General features: G+C 44.7%; 2 protein-coding genes and 2 long non-coding RNA genes across 7 annotated transcripts; 3 read left to right on the top strand and 1 right to left on the bottom strand.

Annotated features, from left to right (window-relative positions):
* Positions 1–91: 91 nt before the first annotated feature.
* Positions 92–2,556, bottom strand: Snx3 (Sorting nexin 3). Of its 2 annotated transcripts, none has more exons than NM_169476.2 (3): positions 2,067–2,556; positions 1,603–1,698; positions 92–1,365 (listed from the first exon to the last, which is right to left on the bottom strand). In NM_169476.2, the coding sequence occupies exons 1-3, from the start codon at positions 2,241–2,243 to the stop codon at positions 1,135–1,137; spliced, it is 504 nt and encodes a 167-aa protein (NP_731727.2). In that variant the 5' UTR covers positions 2,244–2,556; the 3' UTR covers positions 92–1,134. The 2 variants fall into 2 exon arrangements, with proteins under 2 accessions (NP_731727.2, NP_650214.1); NM_141957.4 differs by having other exon boundaries at positions 526–1,365.
* A 201-nt stretch (positions 2,557–2,757) lies between these two features.
* On the top strand, positions 2,758–6,825 carry Vha55 (Vacuolar H[+]-ATPase 55kD subunit). Of its 3 annotated transcripts, none has more exons than NM_057560.4 (4): positions 2,758–2,947; positions 3,012–3,138; positions 4,360–5,621; positions 5,683–6,825. In NM_057560.4, the coding sequence occupies exons 2-4, from the start codon at positions 3,066–3,068 to the stop codon at positions 5,818–5,820; spliced, it is 1,473 nt and encodes a 490-aa protein (NP_476908.1). In that variant the 5' UTR covers positions 2,758–2,947; positions 3,012–3,065; the 3' UTR covers positions 5,821–6,825. The 3 variants fall into 3 exon arrangements, with proteins under 3 accessions (NP_476908.1, NP_001163597.1, NP_731726.1); NM_001170126.1 differs by having other exon boundaries at positions 2,873–2,947; positions 3,026–3,138; positions 5,683–6,280; NM_169475.2 differs by having other exon boundaries at positions 2,886–3,138.
* Positions 6,826–11,158: 4,333 nt separating this feature from the next.
* On the top strand, positions 11,159–11,711 carry lncRNA:CR44942 (long non-coding RNA:CR44942). The gene is made up of 2 exons (NR_125150.1): positions 11,159–11,351; positions 11,483–11,711. It is a non-coding gene; the product is annotated as a long non-coding RNA:CR44942 (long non-coding RNA).
* A 3,675-nt stretch (positions 11,712–15,386) lies between these two features.
* Positions 15,387–16,195, top strand: lncRNA:CR46017 (long non-coding RNA:CR46017). Its single transcript, NR_133385.1, has one exon. It is a non-coding gene; the product is annotated as a long non-coding RNA:CR46017 (long non-coding RNA).
* Positions 16,196–19,563: the final 3,368 nt, after the last annotated feature.

The raw sequence follows: 19,563 nt of genomic DNA, 5'->3' as shown, positions 1-19,563 counted from the left end.
AATTCTTAACATTAAACAACTTGTTAAATTTCTTGTTAATTTATTAATTAAAAATTAAATTGTTAATATGAACAAATTAAAATATATTCTATATAAAATTTTAACTTTACAATGGTCAAATTGGCATTTTGCTGTCGATAGGTGGCAGCACATCACTAGTCTAGATTTGCAGCGCGCGAAACCTATACCTTTATTTCAACTGAGACTTTTGTTTGTGATGATATATAATATTTAGAATAATAAAATATCCATTTATCGTTTACAATTTTTGATCCACCTACCCACCCAACTGTAATTATCCTTGCATTCAATCGAAGTTTCCTGTTTCATCATATTGTTATTAATCCTCGCCTGGTTTATATGATGGGAACTACATAGATTCAACATCGACCAGTTGAAGAACAAACTTCCATCCCGCAGAATTGGCTAGGAAAAAGGCTAATATTTTATACAAAACTCAACTTAATCTTCAGTTGCGCATCATTTTCAAGCACATTCAAATAATATCAGCAGTTCAATATTTTTGAATTATTTTAATTTGATTCGAAGTACAATATTATTCACTAAACTGTTTCAAAATATTCAATAATTTGCATACACTTACAAGGGATCGATTTTGGGGTCAGGATGGCTCCCTTATTTTATTTGCTGCTTCATTACCGCTGCAATGGTTCAAAACGAAGAAACTGAGGATCGGGAAAATGGGAGGGGCAGCTCCTACTTTCGAGACTCATTTAGCGAGGGCGTAGTAGGCATGTCTTATGTACACTATTCGTAAATATGTGTATTGTGTATAATATATATATATGTGTATGTATATTGTTATGTATACCATATAAACTTGAATTTAGCATTAAAAATTCCCAATGCTGGTTTTTAACTAATCCCCGGGGGCTGAGAGGGGCTCAACATTAACTGAGCAGCAGCACTTCCCGCCTCGTATCGCGTCGCATAACAGATCCCTTCTCCACCAACCTACATCATCGCTCATCTGCTCCATCCTCCTCCAATCCGGGCAAGCACACACATTCACACGGCTTCCCATAAAGATTTCGTAGCAGGTTTGTTCGTTCGAGTTTTTGCTTCATTGCATTGCTATGGTTAGGGGGTTTCGATTGCGCCGGACTAAGCTGCTTATGTGTTCCGAATCTTGCCGGGCACGTAGTTCTTATCTATGACATTCTCCTGCAGGAACATATGCAGGCAGCGCTCGTTCTGCGCCAGCGGATGTCCGGCTATCTTGTTGATGAAGGCCTCCAGTCCCTTGCGCCGCTCCTCGATGAAGCTTTCGTCAAAGATGCCCTCGTCGCCGCGGAAGGGCATCTGCCGCTTCCATGCCTTTCCTGGGAGTGGTGGCACCACAATCTGCGGGGATATGTATGTTCATGATTAAATACTCTTCAGGCGCTTATCGAAGTTTCCGTTTTCACTTATAAAACTCAGGGTTAAGTTTCCTCTTAAGGATTGAAACTTTTCTAGTGGCTTCTTATAATTACAATGTATTGTTTCGTAATTCTATCTAAATAGATTCTGAATAGTGCGGATTTTGAATCTATTAAAGTGAAAACGAAAGACTACCGCCTGGATCACACTTGTCCGTACCTTGCTATCCCGCTCCAGCTCGTTTCGCAGCCACTCAAAGTCGCTGTAGCGTCGCCTGACACTGGACTCCTTTACCTTAAAGACGGGCAGATTGGTCTAAAAAAGGAGCGATGGTTAATCATATGTGGTGGCCAATCTTATAGAGTAATTCAATGAAAGGTCGGTGCCGCATAAAGGCACCCGCATGCCGCATTTCCGTGACTCAAGCCGTGACACTGGAATCAGTGCTCTGCACTTGTGACTAATGTTTATCGGCCGGCTCGCTTTATAGGCGTATCACCCGCACTCACACACACACACACACACACACACGCACGCACACACACATGCACAGCGAGACAAAGTCGCACGAACACATGCACACAAGTGTGTGAGCGAATTCCAGCGATTATCAATGGTTTTTTCGGTGAATTTTGGAAGGTGCATAGGTGGTGCCCCCATGTACATGTACTACGATCACTCACCCGCATCCGGACCTCGTAGTCCGTGTAGCGCTTCTTGCCCGCCGCCATGGTGGTCAGCGGATTGACCACGTCGATCTCCAGGAAGTTGGCGGGCACGGCGTACGCATCGTCCAGTGTTTGCTTCTTCACGTTTAGGCGGCGGGTGGCGTCGGCGGTTCCATCGGACTCAACCATCATAGTGGTGCAATGCCAGGGGCTCCGGATCGGCAGAGCTATAGACGCCCCTTTTATCGGTTGGAAGAAACGGGTTTTGCACTGGCTATCTCTCTTTGTGCACTTCTTTGTCGCGGCTCGCTGCCTCCGATGTCCCGGATTCTGGTACTATTCAATTGCTGTCCCCGAGCACTGCTTTGTTTTACTTTCTGGGTGTCCAAGTGCCGCAGCGGGTAAACAACTTTTGTAATTTAATTAAATTTGTTCCATTAAAAAACTTTCCAATAATTAACAGAACTGTGCTGTGTGAGTTAACAGTAGGGGTGGTACAAATCAATGCTTCCAAATTTATCGATAACATACGGCGATATGGCAGCTCTCTGTGGGTGAAAAACACTGCTAACTCCAGTGTAGGTAAACAGACTTGTGAGTGCGTAGCTGCCATACCGATTTCGTCACCGGTTCATTTGATACCATATGGCAATGTGGCAGCCCTGCTGCGGTGTGGAACTCCACTAAATGGCAACACTAACAATTAGTGTTGTAAAGCGCGCGAAACGGAAAGTTCCTAACGCGTGACGGGTCATGTGACGGCACGTGACGTCACAGCAGATTCACATTCAGCAATACTTTCAGTTCCAGGGCAATTTTTCATCGTACTCGCAACGACTTCGCAGGCCAAAATTTTGCGTGTGTGTCGCTCAGTACTGTTTCGTAGCTGAAAAATTGTATGTGCTTGTAAAAGACCACGTCCGAATAGTGGCTAAAAGCTAAAATCGTATCTAATTGCAGCTCGAAATTTGCAGTGCACTTTCAAGGTAGAGGCGCAGAAAAAGTCTATCCAAGATGAACGCCCAACAAGCCCAGCGGGAACATGTCCTCGCCGTCTCCCGGGACTTTATCTCCCAGCCCCGCTTGAGTGAGTAATCCACGGAATTTGCAAATAAGTGAAATATCAAGAAATGCATTCGCAACCCAATCAAGTGACCGAAAAAAAAAACCCAATAAGAAAATGCCAAGAAAGTCCGCCATGACAGTTTGCACGAATCTGGTGTGAGGCGAAGTAGAGAAAAAATCAATAAATTCTTGCGACACCCACAAAAACACACAATTAACAACGTAACAGAATGAAACCTATAGAATAATATTTCATATAGAGCTTTAAATGTTCTACGCTGATCAGATCGTAATGGGGAGCAGCCCATAATCATGGTTAACGCTTATTGAAAATTTTCGCCGTCACATGACCGTTCGCTGCTCAGCTGTTTGCGTTTGCCATTCAAAGCTGAACGCACACACTTAAAGGCACCTGACTGCGAACGGGGTGGGTGGCATAACTGACGATTGATCGGTTCGGTCGATAGAGAGAATTTCAATGTTTTTTATGTTGGCTGTATTCATGTGTCAAATTAGTAGCCATTGTAGATAAAAATATAGTTGCATTGTTTTATGCAGCCAGTCAGTGTAGGCTTGTCTTTTAATGCAATTTATATATTTATCTTCGCTGCATATTTCAATCCCTTTTTCCTATCTAATTCCCATAAGATTCCAACTGCAGCTCGTGGCAAGGGCTAAAAACCAGTTGGACAGTCAGCTGACATAATTTAGCCTCCCAGTCAACACCCCCCTCGCGCCTACACTTTTCTTTTGACGTTTGCTTTCTTATCAGATTCCGACTTTCATGTGAGCATTGCGCGACTCGTGTTTTTGTTGGAACTTTATCTAATTGGAAGACGAAGAAAGCAATGTGCTACAAAGTAAAATTATTAAAACTTCGTTTTTATTGAAAAAAAAGTGATTAAAAGAGAAACAAATATTGAGCTGCCCTTTTAGTATATTATTTCCAATGACATCTATAAAAACAACTTAATTGTAATTTTTTTTAAAAAAAGATCCCAATTTTTATGGTCACTTCAGTGATTTAATTAATGACCTCATGGACATTGCAACAATTAAGAAGTAGTTTTGGGTTTGACAATATTAATTTAATAAGACATGAATATAATATAAACTAATGAAGCAACTTTTCTGAGCTTTAAGTTTTCTGATATCGATGAGCTGATAAAGAAAGGATCCGCATATCTGTTGTTTTCTATAGTTTAAACCTAAAACTAATCATTTAACTCGTCTTCTTCCACAGCTTACAAGACTGTGTCTGGTGTGAACGGTCCCCTGGTCATTCTCGATGAGGTCAAGTTCCCCAAGTTCGCCGAGATCGTGCAGCTGCGTCTGGCTGACGGTACTGTGCGCTCCGGACAGGTGCTCGAGGTGAGCGGCTCCAAGGCCGTGGTCCAGGTGTTCGAGGGCACCTCGGGCATCGATGCCAAGAACACGCTTTGCGAGTTCACCGGCGACATTCTGCGCACGCCCGTGTCGGAGGATATGTTGGGCCGTGTGTTCAACGGTTCCGGCAAGCCCATCGACAAGGGACCCCCAATTCTGGCTGAGGATTTCCTGGACATCCAGGGCCAGCCCATCAACCCCTGGTCGCGTATCTACCCCGAGGAGATGATCCAGACCGGTATCTCGGCCATCGATGTGATGAACTCGATTGCCCGTGGCCAGAAGATCCCCATCTTCTCCGCCGCCGGTCTGCCCCACAACGAAATCGCCGCCCAGATCTGTCGTCAGGCCGGTCTCGTCAAGCTGCCGGGCAAGTCCGTGCTGGATGACCACACCGACAACTTCGCCATCGTGTTCGCCGCTATGGGTGTGAACATGGAGACTGCCCGATTCTTCAAGCAGGACTTCGAGGAGAACGGTTCCATGGAGAACGTGTGTCTGTTCTTGAACTTGGCCAACGATCCGACCATCGAGCGTATCATCACTCCCCGCCTGGCTTTGACTGCCGCCGAGTTCTTGGCCTACCAGTGCGAGAAGCACGTGCTGGTCATCCTTACCGACATGTCCTCGTACGCCGAGGCTCTGCGTGAGGTGTCTGCTGCCCGTGAGGAGGTGCCCGGTCGTCGTGGTTTCCCCGGTTACATGTACACCGATTTGGCCACCATCTACGAGCGTGCCGGTCGTGTGGAGGGACGCAACGGATCCATCACCCAGATCCCCATTCTGACCATGCCTAACGATGATATTACCCATCCCATTCCCGATTTGACCGGTTACATTACCGAGGGCCAGATCTACGTCGATCGTCAGCTGCACAACAGACAGATCTACCCACCAGTCAACGTGCTGCCATCGCTGTCGCGTTTGATGAAGTCTGCCATCGGCGAGGGCATGACCCGTAAGGACCACTCTGACGTGTCCAACCAGCTGTACGCTTGCTACGCCATCGGCAAGGACGTGCAGGCCATGAAGGCTGTGGTGGGTGAGGAGGCCCTGACGCCCGACGATCTGCTGTATCTGGAGTTCTTGACCAAGTTCGAGAAGAACTTCATCTCGCAGGTGAGTTGAACGCGCTTGATATTAAGTGGGTTTGTTACAAAACTTTCCTCTGTACCTGCAGGGCAACTATGAGAACCGCACTGTCTTCGAATCCCTGGACATTGGCTGGCAGCTGCTGCGTATCTTCCCCAAGGAGATGCTCAAGCGTATCCCGGCCTCCATCCTGGCCGAATTCTACCCTAGGGACTCGCGCCATTAGATCCTGTTTATTGTTTTGTTTTTGATTTTTGTCCAAAATTTTGTTTCATTCATAATTTAAGCTGGCGGCGGCGCAACGTGCGGCGCGTCTCCACCTCCTGCAATATCCGCTGTGTATGCGTCTATATATACATAAACCACAATTAAACCACAAAATATCTAATCTACGTTGAGAGCCTGGATGCGTGTATCTCGGAGCCACCCAGCGTAGCCAAAACAATAACTAGTTAAATATCGTCCAAGCGAGCAAACCTACTCTAAAGTGTGTGTTTTAGTATTGAAGTCCCGTCTTGCAATGTACATAAATTGAATTGCCTAATGATTGTCGTAACTCCCGCCAACACACTGTAATTTCACTTGTTAAAGTTTACTATTTTTGTTAGGTTTTAAGTGTGTATGCTCTTTGAATTGTTTATATTTTTGTCTAATCATTTTCGCATAAAGAATCGTAGCATTCCAACAAAAATTAACAATTGCCTACCTTGTGTTACTTTCGTCTGCTCCCCTGGTTTTCTTTCGTTAGGCGTTTCACCAGTTCGCACAAGTATTAAACAATCCCCGCCCCCTGTTTTCCGTACTGCCCCCCGTCCCTGCACCGAAACCTTGTGAACAATTTGTACAGCAACTCAACTAAACAATGGAATATTAAGTGCAAAAAACAATGCTTTAATGCAAATAATGTTTTAAATGCGGAAATCTGCAAAAAGTATAAAAATCTATAAAAAAAAATACTGTTTGTTTTTCGTCTCTAAATTAATGAATATTACATAAAGTTGCATAAATTAATATATATTGTTTGTTGTCTCTGGTCACAAGAGTGAATGGGGAAGTCCTCTATAATATGGCCCAATCATTTCAGCAACGACAACTTAACTTAACAACCATGAACAGAAGCCGAAACAATAAGTGTTGACATAATATGTATTTAAAGAAACTAGTTCATGTATATGTATAAACTATAGAACATTTAAACGATGAATAAACTACACACCAAATCATGTTAAATAAATTCATACATGCTTATTTCAATTGCGGGTAGTTTGAATGAAATTCAATTTTAATTGAATTATTAATTTTGTTTTTCAACAAGGTGGATATATTCTGAAAACCATTTAAAATGAATGGAGCAGCATGAATTTCATAATTTTTAGACATTGTTATTTAGAGAACTAAAAGCTTTTTAGTTACCCTGTTTGACTTATCGAAAGCTTTTACTAACAGTGGTTACTTTTCCATTTCTTATGAAAGACTTAAATTTTTAATTCTTTTAAATTCTGTTATGAGAACTAAATTGAAAATATATACTAAAAATAATGTCAGTCCAAGGATTTGTCCACTGCTTAGAAACTTCCTCAATACTAATTGGTAATTCAGGAGCTCTCCCTATCGACTCTGCATAGGAATCACCCAAATTCCCCAACACTTAAAAGCGCTGGACAAGTTTGCCATTGACTTTGCAAATTTATGCAATTATGCCAAAGTTTTTAATGAGTTCTAAATGAAGTTAAAAATTTGGTTGACGCCAGTGGTTTTGAGGGTGTAAAATACACCCACCGGCGGAGAGCACACCAAACAAAACTTTCTTTGGCTTAAACAAAAGAGAGAAAAACGGTCGGGAAAGCCAAAGTTTTGGCCAATTGCTTGGACCTCCACTGTTTTTTCTATTCGGCTTAATTTCGGTAATCAAAGCGATGCTCGACTGGATACCTTAGGTTGAAAATGGCAAGCTGCTTAGCTTTGCTGCAATTTAAGCGGCTTAAATTAAAGTGGGCGCAATGCAGAGACAATGGGAGCTGGCCAAGAACACCACACCCCCCCCCCCTCCCCTGGAGGAGGACTAACTGGGAAAACTGGCCACCCTCTGCGCAAAGGAATCTTATCTGTATCTATCTAGACTGCAGCACAGTGGGCTTATGACAAGGCTACTACTGATGGCCAATGTCAAAAGCTCCGGCTCAAGTGGGCCGGAAGTGGGTGTGCGGAAGCGAGGAGGAGCAGCGTGGCCAGGAGGAGAAGGAGGCGGAGAAGGGGAGCAGGAGCAGGTTGCAGTCCCGGTGCGAGCTCATTTCGAGACGTTTGTCTGGCATCATTATGAGGCACAGCTTGTCAAAGTTCACGGTCATGGTCAATGCAAACTGGGCCCACTTGGCAGGCACTGTAGTCCTGCCTCCTTCTCCTTGCTCCTCGCAACTGTATCCCCTTTATCCCCTCATACGTTGCCTCGTTTCCGGTCGATTTATGCGGCAGCAAGAAACCACTTAGAGATCTGGCTGCCTCCCAAGATGTCGCCTCTGCGGACAGGATGCGAAACGTTTCAATGTGGATTTTAATGAGCCCACAGGGAGGTACACTGAAAAAAATCTTAAAGCGCTTTAAGGATTCATTAAACTGCAATGGCGTCATACGGCATTTTGAAACAATACTACGCTCACATATAGATATATTTACATTAATATTACTTAAATTTTTAAGTTACTACCAAAATATATACATATATGTATATATCGAATCCAGCTGAGAATTACAAAGCTGCACCCATTTTTCTTCCCGTGCACACAGGCTGTAATAACATAAGACATGAAAGGCCGCAATCAGTCGGCAATGCCAAGGTCTCGGCTTATCCCCAGAGCTTGAGTGTTCATCTCGATTAGATGCGTAAGTGTGTAAATATGTGGGTTTCATAACCAACTCCTGGATGGGTTTATAATTAATGTGCGCTTGTGGCGCCGAAAATGCGGCACCTAAATCATCTAATTAACTCATTAGCAATGAGTGCCACATTCACTTCCATTTGCAGTCCAATATCCAGCCGCCTTGGCTGGGATATTGATGAGGCCGGGAGTTGCTATGGACACGGCGGCATCCTCCACCTTCCGGCCGAGTGGCGACCGATTTAACACTTTGCCAAAGGTCCGGGTGAGGACTTCCCATGTGTCAAGCGTCTGTCACCTAGGTCGAGTCGGGTCCGGCCTGTTCGCTCGTGCGTCTCATTCGATACACTTCCATCGGCTCCTCCCGGCTGACAGGTCCTCCGGAGAAGATGGGGGTCAGTAGAGCAGTCCACGTCCTGACATCGAAATGGAACTGAAATAGTTGGGTGAAACTTGGACCGTTCGGCCTGTCGGTGCCATAATTTGTGTGCCGGGGATTTGTGCATTGCTCGGATTTGGGACAGCTTAACTAAATAAATCACACAAAAGAGCTGGCAAGGAAAGCCCACAAGCTTGTCTGGCTTGACCCGAAGGCGATATTTTATAAAGGTCCGCCCCTTCAGGGCGCTTGTCCTGTTGTTGTGCATTAAGTATTAAACAAATCGCCGCCGCCGCCGCCGCCTGCCGCCAACAGCTTGATGGAGTCGCCCGTCCGGACGGAAATACAGTTGGACAGACGGACGAATGGACGCTGCAGGACATTTATCCTGCCTGCTTAGTTAAGCCCTGATCGCAGATAATTCGATGCGTCACGGCCGGCGAGCAGTGGCGGAATCTGGTAAATTGGTCAGGCGACTGGTGGGGCAGCCATTCCGCAGCATAAGCATAAAAACAAATGGAGCACTGGATGTGCGTTTGTACGCCAAAAATCGAATGGCTCCTTACTAAGTTGCACTGGAAAAAACGGGATAGTAAAATGCTAGGGGGGTTAGAGATGTTACTACTAGTAGTTCATGTTTAGAAACTTAAAAAGCATTGGTTAAAATTCTTCACTACACTTTTATAAATTTTTTTTATATATAAAATAAGTAAAATAAATAGCTTAAATATCTTTATTTTTCTGTGTGCTTTCGTCATTTTCATTTGCTCTTTGGCTCCGATTCAGATTTCCGTCTTTGGATTCTGTGCCTAATTGTAGTTTGATTTTCATGCGTATCGAATGTTGGACGGAAGGGGAAAACTTTTGGGCGCAAACCAATCCGAACTGGGCCAATTGTTGACGTCCCATGGCATTTAATGGCATCCCCAGATTATTCGGGCCCGTACGTGCTCCAATATCAAAGCGGAGAAGTTCGATATTAACAGGCCACCCGGAGACCAGGACACCTACTAATTGCGACCCTTTTGCTTATCAGTCAACCTCATTTCATTCCACATCCTCGTCCAGCCATTCAAACACAAAGGAAAAAGGGTCAGACTTATAAGCCTGGCATTTTCTTGGCTCTTTTTTAGCCTTTTCCTCGGACTTTAAAGCCCCGCATTAACTTGGCTAATTCATTGTTCGGTCCGACTTTTCGCCGGCTCACATTACGTTGGCTCTCAGTCAGCGGGTGTTTAATTCAATAACCAGGGTGGATGAAAAAAAACAGGTGGTAGTAAAATGGTGACGAAGAAAGAAAGCATTATGCCAAATTGGTCACAGCCACCGCTCTGGCACATGAATATTTATTTAACAATTTTCCCTTTTCCATTTGTTGGCTTTCCCTTTCGAGAGGGTGTCACATCAATCAGGATCTCGTTTTTTGATGCCACCTCACTCTGTTCTCTGCTCGCTGCTCTCTGCTATCTGGCAGGATATGCAATTTTTGGCTTTTGTGTGTCGCTCGTTTTTGCCATTTGGCCTTTGTTTTGCCTATAATGTGAATGTTTTTGCCAGGACACATGTGTTGCCGTGCCAGCCCAGCCCCAAGCGGCGTATACGTGATGTGCCGGCGCACAGTGCTGGCCAAATGCAATTCGGTAGTTTCAATAGAGTTGCTCTCAACGACCCAATGACAGTTTGATTGTGTTCCTGCAAATGGAAGTTGGTTTGCTGCTTTTTCCGGCAAATGTACGCACTTTAGTGTGCGATGTGCCAGTTTTCGGGCTAAACCTATTGGCTCCCAAAACATAGTTGAATCGAATTGGAAATCGCTGGCTGGAGGCACTCCATCCGCTGCCATAAAGTAGATTAAGTGCGCGCTCAAAGACACGCAGTCGAGCTTGCTAAATTACCATAATTTGGATTGCTGAGTTACTTTGCAGCCATGCACATATTCCCGAGATGCTGTGAGTTTGGCAAGGAGCAGAGTGGGTGCGATAGGGTGGTATTTTAGGGGGTCGGAAGCGAACATCAAATTGCAAATTGCGCGTACTAACTTGCAACATAAACTCGTTTATGCGACAGCCTGTGCGCGGAGTTGTGGGCGGGGGTGGGAGGGTTTCACATGTGAGTCATACATTTCACATACAATATTTTACGGACCCGTCGCACTCTGCTTAGTCGACTTGGCTGACTGGGCTGACTTGGCCCTGTCAGCTCTGCTTTGGCAAGAATGTATGCAAATTGCAGTTACATGTCGAAAATTTGCATTCGCCGCGCACCGTTATGAATAAATCACGCTCATAATGCACTTGATGCTCTCCAGAGCAATCGATGCCATGAAGGGACTCACTCATCCGGGAATCTTCAGCCGCTTCCGCATCAGCATCCGCATCCGCATCCGCAATCTCCAAGCCCTCCATATCCACAAGATGCCAAAACAGCCAGCTAGGGGAAACCGAGTTTTCCATTAAACATATTAAAAATGATCAGAAAAAAAAGAGGAGGAAAGTATGCCAGGTACGTGCCTTCAAATTACTTCCGCGCAAGCAGCGGAAACGGAAGTTGCCGCGCGGGCGGAGATTTGCGCCGCACTCCTTGGCCAATGAAATTTCAATAGGTTAATATAAATTGCAAATTACATTAAACAGATTATGGAGCCTTCGCTCGCATTCGATAGGCAGCCACCTTGAACGCTCGTCCTCCGCCTTCGCCTCCTGCTCCTCCTGCAGATCCTTCGGCACAAGTGCTGTTAATTATTTGTCACTTAAGAGCCCGACACATGCGACGCAAATAACAACAACAATAACGAGGTGCTCGCATTAATAAAACATTAAAATCATTAAGTATGCACATAAATACATAAATGGAAGCAAGGCGCAAATGAAAATGTTCACGTGGGAGAAAGCAGCTGTGAAAGCAGCGGCGAAAGCGCCTCAAAAGCCGCGTACTGTGGGCTCATAAAAGCGGCCAGGCGGCTTTAATGGCCGGCTATTGGCATATTTATGAAGCACTGCCTTATTTATTGTTTTATATATATTCACATTTTTTTTTTCGGACCGACCGCGGTGTCCTGCTATGATCCTTTTCCAATTGTTTGGCCGCTTTATTTACCAGCCAGCCCTTTTGTCTTCCATCTCGGCAATAAAGACATTTTTTATTTGAAGGACCATATAAATGTCCGAGTTAGTCAAACATCCTGGGAAACCCTTTTTCCTTTTGCATTCGACGCTCTGACAGCGACCTTCAAAGGACGCGTGCTGCATGAAATATGTCGCCACTTAGCGCCTCGGGCATCGGTCAGGATGGCCATTGGCCATTGGCTTACACTAAGGATTTTTTATTGTATCTCTTTCCGCTTGTATGTATTTATTTCGTTGAGGGCCCATAGGCGGCAATGTCACGGTAATCTCTAGAGGTTTCAAACGAGCTCGAAAGGTGTCCACACTGTAATAAAGCGTACCACTTATTCGGTATTTGCCCTTTATGACACTTTATAAGAGATTTCAGAACCCTTGAGAGCACCGTATCCCTTCCAAATATCAATAAACTTAAATCGACCATTTCTAACCTTTTCATTTCAACTAATTTTGAATTTCCGAAACTCGAAGGTAAAAAAAGAATTCAAATAAAGAATTAACTTGTGTGTATATTAAAAAGATAAAACGCTCTAAACCATTAAAATTGACTTATTCAGGGACTTTAAGACTGGGAGTTTAGTAACTATAAAAAATCCTATTTGGCACCATACTATATATTTTTTCCCCAGTGCACTCAGAATCAGCGCCAGTTGCCATCATTCATATGCCATGTTAACTGCGAAATTGATTTGCTGCCCCCGAGTTTTGCGAAGCGCCACGGGCCTTCGAAAAAGGTGAAACGCAAGCGCACGGTGCCATCGCTTTGCTGGCATTTAAATTTTGCATTACCAACGGGCCAGGACCTTTTCCATCGTCCTGCGAGCTGAGGACGTGCGTTAATGATGTCGGCTGCTGGGGCAGGCCGCATTTCCGCCCACCGCCCACCTCCCACGTTGCTCGGCGGAGGAAACCCGGATCTGATTTATTATTGGCATGCTGCTCGTTCCCATACTGCCGCAATTTCATTTCGACTCGTTTTGCGTGGGGCGTCAAGTGGCACTGCTACTTTCCCTTTTTGGCCGGGCCAGACCTTTTTTTTGTTTCCTTCTGTTATTTATATTTTTGCTTTCGCTTTGTCTTTGCGCCTTATTTTATTTTACCAACCAACCGCCCAACTACCGAACCACCCGACATTTTGGCCAAGTTGGTGTTTTGCTTTCGCATTTTGCTTTGGTGCCCCAGCACTTGGCACTTGGAATTTGGCCGCGTTGGTCCCTTGGCAGCTCCCCGTTTATTGTGTGCTGTGCGCTTGTTTGCCGAAAAGCGGTTTATTTATTTATTTATGTTTCGCAAGGACCAACAGCGAAAAAAAGGGCCACCATGGAAGTACTTTTCTGCTCGTATTTAGTGCGCAGCTGGAGCAGCTCCTTCAGGGCCTAAACTTGACTCTTAACTCTTTAGTTGACTGGCCCAAATTAAGATAAATATCGGTCCGAACGGCCTTAATTATTTGTCCAGCTTTTCGCTAAAAATCAGTAACTTTCCAACCAGCCCAAATAGAAGATGAAACTTTTATCATTATGACAATAGATATTTGAGACATTCCTGCTAATGGAGACGATGGAGGCTGCTGGATCCAAGGACCTCCTCTCAGGCACGTACTAGGTAGTAGAGCAATTAGTTCAATTGTCATTTTGGCACCGAGTGGAGACACCAACGTCTTCTGCCAAATGCTGCCAATTTCATTAACTTGTTCGGGCGTCAAAGTTTTGCCGACGAAAGCGAAGAAAAGTTTGCCCGCTGACTTTAGCTGAATCCTGAATACGAAAATCCTGGTGAGCTACCAATATTGATGGCAGTTTAATGCTGATTGGGCATAAAAAGTGCGCAGATGGAGAGTTATTGAAAATATGTACCGCCGCACATTAAAGTCGATGTGTTTGCTTATTTTAATCCCGTCCGCATTTTAATTGAATTTCCAATTCGGCCACAAATGCGCAATTAATTGAAATGTCCCCAAAGTCGGGGTTTTGACGAGCTAATCGCATTAGCCCGCAGCTCCAATGAAGCCCAATGCAAATTATGCGGATGCGGATATCGTTTTATTTCATCTTGAGTGCTGGTTTCGAAAGCCACACATAAATATTAATTAATGGGCAAGTTTTGCGACTAATTAACAAGGGATACACAGAGTATAAATACGGTGCTTGTGGGGAGAATGGGTTTCCCAAGTATTTAAATCCCATTTGCCCAAGATTTATGGGCCTGTACTCACTTATTTGCAGCCCAGGACAATGCTGAAATTCCCTTGGCATACTTTATATCCGGTTTGGCGCGTGCTTCTATCAGCAGTGGTTCCGTATTTTTTTTTTTTAAAGGGTAGACTGTAACCGGAAGCAGCTGCAAAAATAAATCGCAAAATATGTGAGACTGTCCAGCAGTTAACCTTCGAACTTTTCCGAGTGCCTTTTTTTTGCATTTTTCCAGGAGCATCGAACAAATATTCAAGTCTAAAACTCTGGCTGCTAGATCTATTGGCCACATGCACCGCATGCATGCAGTATACTAGGATGCAAGGATGCAGGGATGCCGGGATGCGGGATGCCGGGATGCGGGATGCAAGGATGCCAGGATGCTGCAGCTGACTTTGGCGGTCCGCTCCTGGCCCTCGGGCCATTTATAAAACCTTGCTTTTGACATTGCGCACATCCTGCGGAAAATTAAGACACTGTCTGGCACGCTTCCTAACCAATTTAAGAGTCCCATTTTTTCCGCCCAGTTCTCGTCTGCTCGGCTCCTCCGTTGCTGGGTATCCGTGTCCCTTCAGTGAATGCATGAGCATCGCTTTCTTGCCCCATTCCTCATGCATGAGCAGCGCCGCACGAACATATGCGCTGCATCCGTGGGAAATGGTCGGATGGCAAGTGGGCTGGACATCCCGAGGACGCAGGACTGCTGGGTAACCAGCTCAAAGAGTTGTGCACCATCTAGCCGTTTAAGCCAATTAAGGCAGTGCATTGTGTGCGGGCGGGCTGCAACTCCTCGGGAGTGGGAGCGGTACAGAAGCTACGGTTTCCTGACCACCTCGGTTGACTGGAATCAATGGTGGGAGGAGGGAACAATTGAGCACTCATGAATCAGTGCTGAACGGCGGCGAGATACCTTTAACTGGGATTAATGCCCGTAAATAAGAGGATTAATAACTTCGGTCTCGCTATGAAATTTATTATTCACTTCATTAATAAGAGAAAACTGTCGCTTGGGGCATACAATTATGAAATAAATTTAACGCTAGTTTAATTGAACCCAAAATCTGTGAAAAATAATTGCCAATAAAATATATACTTGGTATTAAAATCATGAACTGCCTTTACATATTTCAAAACACAGAATATCACAAACTACAAATCGCAGTAGATTTGAATATTAAATAAAATACCAGCAGCATAGTACATTTTTACCCATATACATTGAAAGCAATTCAACTATTAAAATTTAATATTAAAATTTCCATTTCCCAGCATTACTGGCACAACACTGGCTCCATCGCCTCCTCCGCCGGCAGGACCTTTGTGCCGCATTCCTGCTGGCTCGTTTGCCCGATTGTTCGATGCGCCCAAATGCATTTCAATTAAAACATATTTAAGGGCTTTAGCCGTCCGAAACTGCTGCCCATTCCGCATTGGACCCATTCATCAAGGGTTCAGGTGGCGCACAACAGGGTGAGGATGTGGAACAGGAGCAAGAGCAGAGGAGGAAGAGGAGCAGTGGAGGCCATCGATTATGTGGCAGCATCTCGCTCGCTGTTAATCAGCCGCTGCACCGGGCCAATCGATTAAATGGGCGACAGAACAGCCGGGTCCTTCATGTCAATGGGCCACCATGGTCGTGCATCCTCCAAAGGCTCGGCAAGCAAAGTGCCCGGGAGGGAGGCAGGGAAGTGCGGCATGGGATCACGGGATCAACTACCAGCTGTCGGAGTTATTTAATGAAATGGACACCCTTCTCCCACAACCACACCGTCGGCATTCCTCGCCATCACAAAGTGTCCACCATATAAAAGGGGTTTCTTTGCAACGAAACGCTCTTGGCGAAAAATCCCTTTTTGGCCCGGTTTTCCCGTCATTATTTTCATATTAAACCCGCGAACAAGGTGCCACACAGAATCTATACATACTCGGCAAACAGGCATTTTTGGAAAGTGAAGCCAAATGAAAGTTTCGTGGGATCGGGCAAAAGCCCCCACCACAAATTTCGAAACATTGAAGCTAGGAAATATCAAGGAAAACTTTAAAATGTTTGTAAAGTTTTTAAATCTCTGTTTAAGCTTTTTTGGGAAATGTTGTTTGGGATTTATATATATATATTATTCATGATTCTTTCCTTATCAGACTAAAGATAAACAGTGTTTTCATGTTTAAATATCATCTATGACCCAAAGGTAATAGAATAATTAGTATTTTGTTCGGTTATACTCATAAATATTTTAAGTGAAAAGCAATGGATATGTTTAAGAGTGTATTATTGAAATTAAATTCCGATCCTGACCCCTATTTGTCGGCTGTGTTCATCGTCCGCCGCTTTTGTGGCATCGGCTTTTCCAAGAGCGGCTGTGGCAAGCTCGGAAAAAGCCGCAACAACGCCCGCAGTGCACAAAAGTTTTCTTTTGCAATTTGGCTTGTTGCTCTCGTTTTTTTTTTATCCTGCCATTGTTGTAATCGAGTTCGAGATGGTTGTTGGCTGTTGTTGTTGTTGTTGGACGTGGCCGGGATGTCGGCGGTTCGGTTGGTGTGTGCGGTTGTATTTGGCTTTCGCCCCCGTATGTACTTCGCATTTGCGGCCCAGCTAATGCATGTCGATGCCAATAAGGTTGCCCGACGGCTGTCTCATTTCCCGCACACACTGACTCACCCGGAATCACGTGGAATGCCCTGAAAGCACCTGGCCACCAGCTGCCGTTTGGTGTTTATCTTGGTGTTCACACCTGCAAAACTTCTCCACGATGCGGAATTTCTCCGCTTTCGCCAGCTTTCAAGGGACGACGCACCATTCCTTTGGAAATTCGTGTAAATTGAATTTATTGAGGCTTGTGCGTGTGCGTAGTTGATGACTTTGGTGGTGCAAATTGCCTTCGGAGGCCAAGGGCCACCATTACGACCGCAGTGGTGGGGCTGATGTAGGTTCTTCAATCCCATTCCGACGGGTACAGCCGGCAACAGTTGCAGCTGCCGCATCAGCTAAATTCGCTGGCCAGCTGATGCCTTCTGCTCGCGAGAAATGAAAATGAAAAATTCCGGGCGCTAATAGGCAACTTGTTACGCTCGCATAAAGTTATGCTATGAAATTTATATTAAACGCAGCGTTGGCCATTGGACAGTTGAATCGAAATAGGAAGAGAGGGAAAAGTGGACACTGCTGGCAGCAGATTGCATTGAAATTCAAGCACAAAAACGGGAAGGAAGTCATCTTTTATAGTGCCAGCTTAAATGGGGGATGATGGCGAAAAGTTCTTTGAAAAAGTAACAGGAAAGTCGCGCGACAACGCTGGCCTTGTGACTTTGCCATTCCTTAGAATTCCACTGGGTGGGTGTGCCACCGGCCACCGACCACCTGCCACCTGCCGCCTGCTCACTCAAAACAACCAAGCCCACCCATTTAGCCAAGGCAACTTGGCAAAGTGCAAAGTGGCGCTGCTGCTGTGTAAGAGTCCCTGATTAACATAATCCCTTGCAGCGGCTGACAGCTGCGGATGCAGCTGAAAGTTGCCAAAGGTTAGTTAAGCATTTTAATAAGAGCCAAATGAATTGTAAGCACTTGCAAAATGTCTTGTTCGTTCGTTAGCCAATCCACCTCCTGCTCCTCCTGCTCCTCCTACTCCTCCAATCTTGCCACTGTGTGTCCTATGGGGCACAAAATTTAATTTCCTCAGCACACACGCACACGCACACACACTCACACACCTACGGATCCACAAAAGAAAAGCTAAAGAAAAACGAAGAGGAGCAACGTGATGAGGGCCAAAAGAGTCTTGTAATGAAGTTTTTCGCTCAATCAACTTTAATGAGAATTATGCCGGCGGCAGGGCAAGGACAACTGTCAAAGAGCATGTTAACAAGGTGCCAAGAAATGCTTGTGGTAGCCTGAGCCAAGCCGAATCACAATCCAGATTCCCTACCCCATAAAGGTAGATGTGCGCACAGGTGTAACCAATATCCGCCAGCCACATGATGAATGGCATTTGGAAATCCAAACCAAGCTAATCTCACTGGCTGGATACTATTAACCATTGATTTGTGCACGCATGTTTCCACCTAATTATTATGCTTAAGTTTAAGGACTTTCCCTTAGGCGCCTATGCCACTCCAATCTCAGTCGCTGTTAACTCGAACAATTGTGCTGTTAACAGATTCACTCAACTGGCAATTTCACTCAACCTTCTCACTCTTTATTTGAGCCCGATTCAAGGTCAATGCTTGACACATTTTCCGCTCCACTCGCCGAGTTGTGGGTGCGGTTGAGTCGGTTGGGTTTGAGTTTGAGCTACTTTGAGAGCCAAGAGTTGGCTGAAAAGAACTCACTCGGAGCTGCCTAGTTGGCCTTCAGCTGTTTTTATTTAGGCCTATCTGAAATTTTGGCCATGTCATGAATATGCTGCCAGCGCTTAGGAGAAGCACAAAACACAACCCACAAAGCCAGACACATCGACATTCGTGGTAAATGGCAGCGCGCATGAAAAGCATTTTTCATCAGCCTGAATTTCCCGCCAGACATTTTCTTTGTTCTCCGTCTGTTCTTCTATCGCCTTCTGCTCCTGCCCCACTCGTTTTTTTTTTTCCTTTTTTGACAACGATTTCATAACTTTTTCCTGTCTTCATTATCCTTATTATCACCTTAGATTTCCCATCCTCCTGCATTTAGCAATATTGTGGGGCTTTTGGGGATATTGAGAATATGGCTGGAGCAGCTGAAAATCCCTGTTTATAGTATATACACTACCTGAACTTAAAATAGACATCTGGCAAATGCTTTCATGCTGAGCAAAAGATACTCGGGGGAAATGCCATCAGTCCCAAAACGATTATCTCAACTGGAATTATTTACCCGTTAAATGTTGGAAAAACTATAACCTTTCTTCGAATCTCTCTTTTCAATAAAATCTGTCGGAGATTTTCATAAAACTGTGGAGAAACTTGTATACATGCCACACTGAGAAAAACTAATAGAAATTAAAAAAAATTCATTTTGTTATCAAAAAGTTTTTGTAAAGTCCATTCGGTTACTAGATATAAGTGAAATTTGTATTTATTTATGTAAATTTCAATATTAATTGAATTCGAATAGCATGTACAATATTTTTCGAGTCTAAATTCATTTTCTTGTGTTTATGCAGCTCGACTGCCTGACTACCGGTTATATAATCTTTATTGTATTATTTTAATTTTAGAAAACTAAGTTTGTAGCCGGAGGCAAGGCAGCGTGAGAGCTCCTAGTTGGTTGAAGGAGCAACGTCAAAGGCAACAGCAGGATCAGGAGCAGGACCACCGAACAGGATGTGGGTGACGGGGCCAGGTAACTGTAAACCAGGAGCTTGGCTGGCAATCAAGCGAACGCCGCTGCCGCTGCGCTACATCCTGAACCCGAGGACTCCTCCA

The sequence above is a fragment of the Drosophila melanogaster genome, chromosome 3R (assembly GCF_000001215.4).
Source record: "Drosophila melanogaster chromosome 3R".
Classification (NCBI taxonomy): domain Eukaryota; kingdom Metazoa; phylum Arthropoda; class Insecta; order Diptera; family Drosophilidae; genus Drosophila; species Drosophila melanogaster.
Note: the sequence above shows the minus strand (reverse complement) of the source record. Positions and strands in the feature narration are given on the sequence as shown.